This window comes from Dipodomys ordii, unplaced genomic scaffold (genome assembly GCF_000151885.1).
Source record: "Dipodomys ordii isolate 6190 unplaced genomic scaffold, Dord_2.0 Scaffold63, whole genome shotgun sequence".
Classification (NCBI taxonomy): Eukaryota; Metazoa; Chordata; class Mammalia; order Rodentia; family Heteromyidae; genus Dipodomys; species Dipodomys ordii.
Window position 1 is genome coordinate 1,967,718 of NW_012267279.1, and position 12,409 is coordinate 1,980,126.

At 39.5% G+C, this 12,409-nt stretch overlaps 1 protein-coding gene across 1 annotated transcript in view; it reads right to left on the reverse strand.

Annotated features, from left to right (window-relative positions):
• Positions 1-12,409, reverse strand: part of Xpo1 (exportin 1) — a 53,033-nt gene that overhangs the window by 28,200 nt on the left and 12,424 nt on the right. The window contains exons 3-4 of the mRNA XM_013022510.1: positions 9,533-9,634; positions 6,089-6,161 (exon numbers count right to left, since the gene is read on the reverse strand). Coding sequence (XP_012877964.1) covers positions 6,089-6,161; positions 9,533-9,634 — 175 coding nt within the window. The remainder of the gene's footprint in view (positions 1-6,088; positions 6,162-9,532; positions 9,635-12,409) is intronic.

Sequence of the window (12,409 nt, forward strand, 5' to 3'; positions counted from 1 at the left end):
ATGAGACTCCTATCTCCAATAAACCACCAGAAAACCGGAAGTGGCGCTGTAGCTCAAGTGGTAGAGCGCTCTCCTTGAGCTGAAGAGCTGAGGGACAGCGCCCAGGCCCAGAGTTGGAGCCCCACGACCAACAAAATAAATAAATAAATAAAAATAAAAAATAAAGTTATATGGAGAAGTATAATGTATAGATCATGATCCAGGCCAAGATTAGGGACCTTATTCAAAAAACAACAAAGGCTAAAAGAACTGGGAGCATGGCTCAAGTTGTAGAGCATCTGCCTAACAAGCACAACGATCTGAACTCAAAAGCAAGTACCTCTCAAGCTGTATTTGTTTTAGGCAGAACTGGGGCTTGAACTCAAGGCCTTGCACTCGCTTGCTCAGCAGACTCTCGTCACTTAAATCATGCCTCCAGCTCTGCTTTTTGGTTCTTTGGGAGATGGATCCTCTTGGACCATGCAGGTCTCAAATCTTGATTCTCTAGATTTTAACCTCCTGAGTTCCTAGAATTATAGGCATGTCCTGGCCATGTTTAAAACCTTTTCCTAGTCAAAGCAGAATGAGAACCACAGCAATTTAGTACACTTTATATAATATAAATTCTTTGTATTATCAGTGTATTTTTATTTCTCTCCCTTTTTTTTGTCTGTCGTGGGGCCTGAACTCTGGGCCTCGGCGCTGTCCCTCAACTCTCCCACTCAAGGTTTCCACTCTACCATTTGAACCACAGTGTCACTTCCGGCTTCCAGGTGATTTATTGGAGATAAAAGTCTCACAGACTTCCCTGCTCTGGATGGCTTTGAACCATGATCCTCAGATCTCAGCCTCCTGAGTAGCTAGGATTGATTACAGGTGTGAGCCACCCGGCCTTTTCTTTCTCTTTTGTTATTATTAAACTATCTTGTGAAGCTAGACACTCATTGGTCCAGGCTTACATCTGCAATCCTAGCTACTCAGGAGGCTGAGACCTGAGGACTGTGGTTCAAAGCCTGCCCAGGTAGGAAAGTCTGAGAAATTGTTTGATTAAGTAGCAAAATGCTGATGTGAAGTTATTCAAGTGGTAGACTGCCAGATTTGAGTGAAAAAAGCTAAGGGACAGTATATGCAGGCTCTGAGATCAAGCCCAGCATTGGCACAAAGTAAGTAAAATACCTTCTCAAACTTTTCTCCAATTAACAAAAGACCAGAAGCAGAAATGTGTAAGTGGTAGAATATCAGCTATGAGCAAAAAAGCTGAGCAGGAACATGAGGTCCTGAGTTCAAGCCCTAATAACAAACACAAAACAGCTGGCCACTGGTGGCTCATAACTGTAATCATAGCTACTCAGGAGGCTGAGATCTGAGGATCACAGTTAAAGGCCAGACATGACAGAAGAGTCCCTGTGAGACTCTTATCTCAAATAAACTACCCAGAAAAGTCTGGAAGTGGCACTGTGGCTCAAGTGGTAGAGTGATAGGTTTGAGCACAAAGAGGCTCAGGGACAGTACCCAGGCCCTGGGAAAGAAAGAAAAAAGACAGAAAGTAAAGGAAGGAAAAGAAAAGGAAGGGAAGAAAAGAAGGAAGGAAGGGAGGGAGAGAGGGAGAGAGGGAGGCAGGCAGGCAGGCAGGCAGGCAGGCAGGCAGGCAGGCAGGCAGGCAGGCAGGCAGGCAGGCAGGCAGGCAGGCCGGCAGGCAGGCAGGGAGGCATTTTTTCTTTTGTTGTATTGGCCAGATTCTCAGAATCCCTCAGCCTCCTGATGAGGAATATAAGCATGTACCATCAGGATCAGCTTATTCAAATTTGTCTTCTAAAAACTTTTTGGCCAAGAAATAGAGGTTAAGGAGCTATCTATACTATGGCTCCTACAAAGCAGATTAACCCTAACAAGACTAGTGATAAAAGAGAAACAAACCAATAATAAACCACAAAGGGAAACCACTGGCCACAAAAGAACATACCCTCTACTGAAGAGCTGAAAAGATTTCATTTCAAGCCTGTGGCACTCAGTGAAATTAGGTATTTTCCTAGAGACACTGATGGGCTAAGAATATAGCTAGATAAAGAGCTAAGGTTTGTGTTTAACCCCAATACTGCTCCCCCCCCCAAAAAAAATCCCAGGGGCTGGAAAGGTGGCTCAGTGGTAGAGTACTTGCCTTGCATGCATGAGGCCCTGGGTTCGATTCCTCAGCACCACATAAGCAAAAAGACAAAAACCAGAAGCGCTATGGCTCAACTGGTAGAGCGCTAGCCTTGAGCTGAAGAGCTGAGGGACAGCACCCAGGCCCAGAGTTCAGGCCCCAGGACCAGACCCCCCTCCCCCCCCCAAAAAAAATCCACCTAACATCTGATTTGCAAATTCTCCTAGCACTAAATTCAAGAAATTGTTCAGGACTTCAAAAATACATGTTCTTTTGGGACACAATTGGTCTTTTATTTATTTTTATTTTATTGTTTGTCAGTCATGGGGACTGAACTCTGGGCCTGGGCACTGTCCCCCAGCAATTCAGCTCAAGGCTAGCACCCTACTACTTGAGCCACAGTGCCACTTACATCTTTTTCTGCTTATGTGATGCTGAGCAATCGAACCCAGGACCTCATGCATGGGAGGGAAGCACTCTACCACTGAGCCAACTTCCTAACCCTACAATTGGTCTTTTTAAACAAAACAGATGAGCTCCGCTTTGTTGTTCTTTTGGAAATATCAATCACCAAACAATATGCTTAAGAATTCCTTACACTGGGAAGGGATTCCGGAAACAAAGGAGGAGGCTACAATGCTTGATAAGAGATGTACTCATTATCTTGCCCATGTAATTGTAACCCCTCTATACAGTATTTTCACAATAAAAATAAATGAAAAAAAATTTTTTAAAAAGAATTCTTTACAAACTGGATATTAGAGGCTCACATCTATGGTTTAAACTGCTGACAGCTTTTAAAAGGCTGAGATCCTGAAGATGACAGTGCAAAGGGCAGAAACCACCACAAGATGAACAAAAAAGTCTAACAGGAGGGATGGCTCAAGAGCACCAACTGAGCAAGGAAGCCAAGCAAATTCAAGTTAAAACCTTCAAACCATAGTAATACCAGAGAAGAAGAAACCCCCAAAACAGAAAGTATTTAATTCTTGATTTTTTCTTCTTCCTATCATTCAGAGTTCTGAATATATTTTTTTTCCTTCAGTAGATCAAAAGGTAACTAAATTTATGATAGATACAGAAAAATGGGACAGAAAACAGGTACTAGAGGCTGGGAGCTGCTGGTGGCTCACACCTGTAATCCTAGCTACTCAGGAGACTGAGATCTGAGGATAGAGGTCCAAAGCCAGCCTGGCCAGGACTTCCTTGAGTCTCATATCTCTAATTACCCACCAGAAACCTGGAAGTGGTGATGTGGCTCAAAGCGGTAGAGCACTAGCTTTGAGCAAAAGACCTCAGGGACAGTGCCCAGGCCCTGAGTTCAAGTCCCAGGACTGACCCCCACTCCCACCCCCCCAAAAAAAGAAAAAGAAAATTCAAACCCAGGCATGGTAACATGACAGCTGTAATTCCAGAGAAAAAGCTGATGTAGGAGGATCCTGAGCTTTCTATACCAGATTAGGTTACAAAAAAAGAGCCTGAGTGCTGGTGGCTCATACCTGTAATCTTAGCTGCTCAAGAAGCTGCCGCTTATCTCCAGTGAACTGCTAAAAAGGTGAAACTGACTCAAGTGGCAGAGCACCAGATTTGAATCACAAAGGGAAGAAACAGTGTCTAATTCCTGAGCTTAAGTTCCAATACAAGGAGCTGAGGGAGACTTAGAGGCTTAGAAAATGTATATATTTAACCAAATGTAATCTTATGTGAAAAGTAGCAGAGATTCATATATTTAAAAACAAATGACCTATTGGTCATAGACCTATTGATCTATCTGAGTGGTAATCATGTGCTTTTTACCATAACCAAGTCCCTTGTTTCAATCACCTACATGAAAACTAAATACTTTGGTGTAGTGTTTCATGGCTGAAGTTTAAATCTAGGAAATAAAAAAATAGCATTAGGTGGGTGCCGGTGGCTCATGCCTACAATCCTAGCTACTCAGGAGGCTGAGATCTGAGGATTGAGGTTCAAAGCCAGCCCAGGCAGGAAAGTCTGTGAGACTCTTATCTCCAATAAACCACTAGAAAACTGGAAGTGGCGTTGTGACTCAAGCTGTAGCGCTCGCCTTGAGCTGAAGAGCGCAGGGACAAAGCCCAAGCCCTGAGTTCAAGCCCTATGACTGCAAAAAAAAAAAAAAGCATTAAAGACAGGAGCTAGAGGCTCAAGCCTATAATCCTAGCTGCTCAGGAGGCTGAGATCTGAGGATCATGGTTTGAAGCCAGCCTGGGCAGGAAAGTCTGTGAGACTCTTAAACTCCAATAAACTATCAGAAAACGGGAAGTGGCTCTGTGGCTTAAGTGGTAGAGCACTCACCTTGAGCTGAATAGCTGAGGAATAGTGCCCAGGCCCAGAGCTCAAGCCCCACTACTGACAAAAAAGAAAACAAAAACAAAAAACAGGAATGAGGGGATGGCTTAGTGGTAGAATGCTTGCCTAGCTTGCATGCAATCCTGAATTGATTCCTTAGTACCACATCAACAGAAAAAGCCAGAAGTGGCAGTGTGTCAAGTGGTAGAGTGCTAGCCTTTGAGCAAGAAAAAGAAGCTCAGAGACAGTGTTCAGGCTTTAAGTTCAAGTCCCAGGACTGGCCAAAAAAAAAAGAAACAGGAATGACTATCTTCCAAAATTTAAAGAGCCAGATGATGGTGGCTCATGCCTATAATCCTAACAATTTAGGAGGCTAAGATTTGAGGATCATGGTTCAAAGTGAGACCAGGCAGGAAAGTTCATGAGACTCTTATCCCCAAAAAAGTACTCCCAAAAGAGGAAAAGAGAAAAAGTCGTTATTAGAGCTGTGGGAAAGCACAAGACATGAGCAAAGAAGTTCAGGGACAGTGCCCAGAACCCTACATTCAAGTCACAGAACTGGCACCAAATAAATAAATAAATAGGAATGAAGTACCAAAATGTGAACCCCTACTAGTTCCTAATTTCTCAAGCCAGAAACGTGTAAAATATTTTCATCTTGTTATAGTAGCACATACCTGAATACCCATTTGTGTATGAGCAAAGACAGAAGATCAATAATTCAAAACTAGCCCGAGCTACATAGTGAGAACGTCATCTCAAAAACCAGAATGAAAGCTTGGCACTAGTGACTCACACTGGGAATCCTAGCTACGCAGGAGATTGAGATGTGGGATTGCAAAGCCAGCCTGCCAGTAAACTTCATGATACTCTTATTCCAAATTTTCAACCAGAAAAGCAGAAGTTGAGCTGTGGTTCAAAGTGGTAGAGCACTAGCCTTGAGCAGTAAAGCTCAGGGACAGCGCCCAGACCCTGAGAATTCAAGCCCCATAAGCTAAAAACAACAACAAATAAAGATAGAAGTGGAGCTGGGGGGCTGAAGCACTAGCCTTAAGTGAAAAGAGCTCAGGGACACTGTCCAAACCCAAAGTTCTAAGCCCCAGGACCAGCATCAATCAATCAATCAATCAAGTGAACAAACTAAGAAAACAGACAACAGTCATTTCTTTGGAGGGGCACTATTTTTTCCTATACTAACATTTAAATCAGTGGCTTACACTATACTGTATATTAATGACATGTTTAAATATTTTGTACCATTAACCTCTAGCTGGCCAATACTACAAAGCAAAACTGTCTTGAAAATTCCAAAACAGTAAACAGTGGTCCAGAAAGCAGATGACAGTCAGCTCCAGAAGATCAATTAATAATTGAAGAAAGCTCATCTTAATATGAAAATGCCATGTTCCCCACTAGAAAGTTTAGACTTCTATGTCTACTTTTCAGTGAAAATGACATAAGTAATTTGAAACTGCAAAGAATTCCAATAAACTTTATTTTTCCTAATGTAGCAGACAAAAATATATATATACAAGTTTAGCATAACTTCATTAAAACAAATAAAATAGCATAAAGTCAACACATTCTCCTTTCTACATTCAACTGTAACAAGAATGTCAGGAATATAAGTTTGACTGTTATTCTTGAATATTCTCCTACCTTCACACTGGTTCCTTGGAAGAATCTTCCACCTTGTTTTTATCACATTTTCCAAAATTTGTAGTCCATAATACTGAAAATTGGAGAATAGAAGCATGTGAATATATTGTCACAGGACTGTCAATTCTCAGGATTCACAAATGGACAGACATTCACACAGTTATATCTAAAGTTTCAAAAAAATTATGCTATCAACTTTAATTACATATATAAACAAGAATCTATTCACCCATATACTCAGATTTCATGCATTTTCCTCATTTTACTGTTTACTATCCTATGTAACGTCCTGCTGTTTATACATGCTCACACCAGGAGGAAGAACCAAATAAAAAGCTCTTTAGCAGCCAAATAGGCTTATCTGCAGAAGGAAAAATAGCAGCCAGATATGAATTCACAGCATAAATGACTGCTTATAGGCTCACATACTTTAACAGGAACAGACTCCCAAGAATTTAGCAGCTTGGATGCTATTAAGCTTCCTACCATCCTCTAAGAGCTGTAAGCTTTGGCCAAATATTAAAATACTGCCACAGACAGTTTCTACATTAAGTGTTTATAAGCATCACTGGTGTGTTACTTAAGGAGCAGCAAGACAACCCATGGATTCATTTTAAATTTAACCCACCCTTATATAGATGCTATTTCTACTAATTTAAAGATAAACTTTTGTGCACAGTCAAAATTATATACAAATGTATGTTGCAATCTGTGTCTACTTTTCAGGTATTCCTTCCTAAATAGAAAAGTTTAACTAAACGTAAAAAAAGTAAAAAAGCAAAGATACCACTTTCAAGCCATTTTGTCCCTCCTGCTGATTATGCACTCTAAATAGTCAACCATGTTTATCAGTATGAGTTACTACCTAAAATTATAACTATGACCAATTAGTGTGGATAGGCAGGAGGAAAAAAAGGGACAAAAATTTCATGGTATATTTCATGGGAAGAACTAGGGAAGATTCAATTATAATACCTGAAAGGTAAACCCATTTGTATATAAATAACCACAGATTGCAAGTTTTGGCTGAGAATAAGAGTTCATCTTTAAAATGGTTAGTCATTATACACAATAAAATAGGAGCATTAGTATTTCAACCAAAGGGATCATGTGAATGCTCTTTTTCCAAAGCACAATATAGACTGTCCCAAACTACATTGTGCTCAGTCAATATTTTGCTGTTTTCATTTTTAATATTTCATACTTTACGGGAATTTTTTTGCCATCAACTCAAATCCTACATTTGCAGAACATTCCTTAAAGACTTCTAACAGAACAAGGCCAGAGCAAAATCCTGAAATTATAAATTTAATGCCATCAAAATGTTTCATAATCAGCAGTAAACAGTGAAACTTTCATCCTCCTCATTCTTAAGAACAGAACTCTCCATAGACCAAGGTCTCAGAAAAATGTAAACAAGCAAAAACAGGCCAAAAAGTTCCTGATTAACTAAAATTCTAAATTAGGTTTTAAAAACTTAACTACCCTAAACTTTTCCTGCAATTTTCATACACAAAATCAGACTGTCAAGATATTTTGCAAATCAAAGTAATGCGCTGCTTACCACACAGAATGTGTCCTCTTGCTAAGAATTAATCAATTTAAAAGAACTATAAAACACAAGAAACAAAACTCTCCCTCTATAACTCATAGGTATGACCAATTTTTCCTTTATATTTCCTAATTGAAAGTTTCCCCTTCCCTTAACTATATTCACTTATTTACTTCTTCCTTACTGGTTTAGTCAATACTTGGTTAAGCCTCTAGTCTTTTCTCCAATAGTAAAAAGGTAGCATAAACTTGCTGAACACACAATTTATATTTCATCCTTCTGCCAAGGACATTGAGGAAGAACACTTAACAAAATCTTTCTGGCCAAAGGAATATGTATCACCATTAATAGCTTATGACCCAACCTATCTTTGACACAAATAATCTGAACTTGAAACAGTTTTTATTCTTTTTTGGGGGGAGGGGCGGAAAACTCAAAAATCTGAAGGCCAATGATAAAATGCCTACATTAGAAATATCCACAAATCCATACATCCTATGAAACGAAACTGCTTTACATCTCAGAAACTGAGTAATCCACTTCTGAGTTATGAGGATGAGGGACAGATAACAGCAAAGACTGCATGAAAAAAAAAACAAATGCATGAAATGATCCCTATGGCAGAAATTTCTACTGAGCCCTTAGAAATATTTATTTTATGCATTGAATTCCCCTTTCCCCACCCACCTCCCATGAAACAAAAACAATTGATGAACAGAATTCAGTTAAAGGGAATCAAAAGGGTAGACCTTGTGGAGGCCTGCCGTCAAAGCCTAGCTGTGTCAGTTGCACAGGAAGACACCCCTTTTCTTCCTATTACAAGCAATCAACATAATGGAACATTATGATTAATATCAGGTAGTGTTAACATCTTTAAAGAAAAAAAAATGACTGCATAAAAGCCAAATGTCATAGTGCATAAATTTAGCACCAAATCATTTGTAATTTATGTAAATTGAAGAATTCTTTACCTGTTGCTTTCTTTCTGTTCCTCTAATCATCTCATTTTTCACAAGACAAATTTGAGTTTTTAAAAATACTGTTGATAAATCAACTTAAACATTAGTAATGTCTGTCAGTATAAAAAGCAAAATTTACCAGGCAAGCAAACAGGCAAACACTGCTATGTTACTCAAGGTTAGCACTTTGAGGAAGTTCTGGACTGTATTTTTGCCCTAAAATTTACAAGATGTCAAAACTAATTAATATTTTAAAATTAACAGTCTGATTTCAGAAACAGATGTGAACATGGCTACTTTCTGTTTTAACACAATGTATATTAAATGGAAACCTTTTGTGTATTAAACAGAATGCCATGGTATTTTATTACTTAAAGGCAGTTTAAAGAGAAGTGTGAATTATCAAGCCTAAAACAGTCAAAACACATTTTGATCAACCCTTCTGTTCAAACTTAAGAAAAAAGGACCCGAATTATGACATTTAAAATTGCAAATAAAAACTGAGTGCTATCTCATTCAAATCCTTGGTACCAGGGAGTAGGATTTTAAACTGTCCATATGACTTGGGATTGGAGGGATCTAGCCTGTATTATATTGATTACTTGCCCAAAATAATTCTTGTTTTCATGTTTCATCTCTGAATATCATTCAGAATTTATGCTACTTAGACCTGGATACATGTTCTAAAAAGAACAAAGCAAACAATCCCCCCCACCCAAAAAAAATGCCACCTTGCATACTAGTCCCAATTACAAAACTTCATAACTCAGGACTATGTGCAAGAATTATCTATGTTTAAGACTAAATTTTGAAATAAGTTAACAGTATAAAATGATTTTATAACAGATGCTAATACTAAAAGTGAGATACCTTCCTCAAAGTTTAAGACTGGAAGAAAAGAAATAACAGATTTTAAAACCACCACTTGCTTACTTTTGTGTTCATATTCTGTGAGAATTCCAAAATTGTGTCAACTCTTGTCCACGCATCTGGATGTTCCTTTAAATGTGTCAGTACTTCTTGAGCCATTCTTTGCTAAAATATACAAAAAGAATTTTCAATTAACATATTATTTTAAATTCACTGAAATGTAATGCCCTTAAAGCACAAATCCTGTAACAAAGATTCTACCAACTTTCAAAAACATTTGAGAAGTGACAAGAAATTACCTAATAAAAATGTACAAAGCAGCTGGCACCAGTGGCTCACACCTTTATTTCTAGCTACTCAAGAGGCTGAGATCTAAGGATTGAGGATTACAGCAAAGGCAGTAAAGTCCATGAGACTATTATCTCCCTCCAAATAGCCACCAAAAGGACAGACATGAAGCTGTGGCTCAAGTGGTAGAGAGCTTGCCTTGAGCTGAAGAGTGCAGGGACAGCACCCAAGCCCAGAGTTCAAGCCCCACAACAAACAACAACAACAACAAAAAAAAAGTGAGTGGTATGAAGTGAGTCCAGATATAATGTCCAGGCCCCAGGATAGGCACAAAAAGTACGAAGTATCATTACGTTAATTTAAAATGAAGCTATAATTAAAGCCTCACTTTAAATCAAGGTTATATGTTTGTGGTGCACACCTTTAATTCCAGATACTCTGAAAATACAGCTATAGAGATCTCAAGTTTAAGGCTGGGCCATACAAAGTAATAATCTATCTCAAAAATGAAATACATAAAGGTCTGATGCTTCATGCCTGTGTTCTTGCACCAGGATATATCAAGTTCAAGGCAAATCAAGTTATTATATAGCAGTCTTCAAAAGTGAGTGGTACAGGCTGGGTGCTGGCAGCTCACTCCTAGCTACTCAGAAGGCTGAGATCTGAGGATGGCTGTTCAAAGCAAGCCCAAGCAGGAAAGTCTGTGAGACTCTTCTCTCCAATTAACCACCACAAAACCAGACATGGTGCTATGCCTCAAGTGGTAGAGCACTAGCCTTGAGCTGAAGGGCTGAGGGACAGCACTCAGGCCCAGAGTTCAAGCCCCACGACCAACAACATCAACAAAAAAAAGTGAGCGGTATGAAGTCAAGCCCAGATATTAAAAAACCAAACAACTGAGAGGGTACCAGTGATTGAAGCCTGTAATCCTAGCTACTTAGGAGGCTGAGATCTCAGGATCTGAGGGGATCATGCTTTGAAGCCAGCCCAGGCAGAAAAGTCCCTTGAGACTTTTATATCTAATTAACCAATCAAAAAAGCTGGAAGTGACTCAAGTGACTCAAGTGGTAGAACACTAACCTTAAGCACAGACTCAGGGACAGCTCCCAGGTTCTAAGTTCAAGCCCCATAACGGATAAAAAAAAAATCTAAATACTAATAAAGATTTATGCTGAAGTAAACACATCCTCATCAAGTCTCTTGTGGTTTTAAAAAAGACCTTATTATCACACTATTTCCACTTTGAAATCCCAAGTATTATTTCACATACAAAAATTTCTGTATCAGACCTACAAGCCAGGGAGAAATGGTGGTTTACACCTGTAATCCAGCTTGCTCAGGAGGCTGAGCTCTGAGGATTGTAGTTTGAAGCCTGAACAGGTAGGAAAGTCTGTGAGACTTCCTACCCAAAAGCTGCAAGTAGAGCTATGGCCCAAGTGGTGGAACCCTAGCCTTGGGCAAGAAAAAACAAACAAACTCAAGGACAGGCACATATTCTGAGTTCCAGCTCCTGGACAAGTACTAAATATGCAATTAATGAAGACCTACAAATATTACACCCATGCTCTCATCACCTCCAATTAAGTATTAATATTTTGTTGTACTTGTCAAGGGTGTGTTATGATTTAAACCCAGGGTTTAGAACACGCTATAAAGCACACTCTACCATAAAGTTACACATCCAACTCCTATCAGTTTTCATTCTCATTATTTTTGTTTACTTTGCAATGGTACTAAGACTTGAACTCAGGGTCTGGGAGCTATCCCTTTAGCCTTTTACTCACAGCACTCTATCATTTAAGCCACAGCTCTACTATCCACTGGATTTTTGGCTAGTTAATTGAGATAAGTTTCATACTTTCCTGACTCAGCAAAGGATTACAGGTGTGAGCTGTCAGCGCCTGGCTGACTTTCATTTTATTTCTTTTGTCGGTCATGGGGCTTGAACTCGATGCCTGGGCACTGTCCCTAGCTCTTTTGCTCAAGGCTAGACACTACTACTTTGAGCCACAATCCCCAGTTTTCTGGTGGTTAATTGCAGATTAGAGTCTCACACTTTCCTGCCCAGGCTGACTTCTGAACCCTGATCCTCAGATCTCAGCCTCCTGAGTACCTAGGATTACCCAGCCTGAGCCATCAGCATCCTGCTGATTTTTATTTTTGAGACAGATTCTTACTATCTAGTTCCATCTAGCCTCAAACTCACTATGTGGCACTGAATGGCTACCAAGTGCTCTAATTATAAATACATAGCACCACACTTTTTTTTCTCCAAAAACATAGAAAAACTAAAACATTCATGAAATTTATTGTACTTTTCCCTAATGACATCTCATCTCTTAGGTTATCACTTTCACTGAACACAGTAGCTCATAGTTGTAATCCTACTCAGGAAGATAGAATTGGGAGAATCATGGCTCATTGAGGGGAAAAAGTTCTTAAAATCCCATCTCAATCAATAAAAGGCTGGGAGCAATGGCCTGCCATCTCAGCTACTTCAAAAACATAAATAGGGCAGGGAAGTTGGCTCAGTGGTAGAGTGCTTGCCTTGCATGCATGAGGCCCTGGGTTCAATTCCTCAGCAGCACATAAGCAGAAAAAGCCAGAAGTGGTGCAGTAGTTCAAGTGGTATAGTGCTAGTCTTGAGCTGAA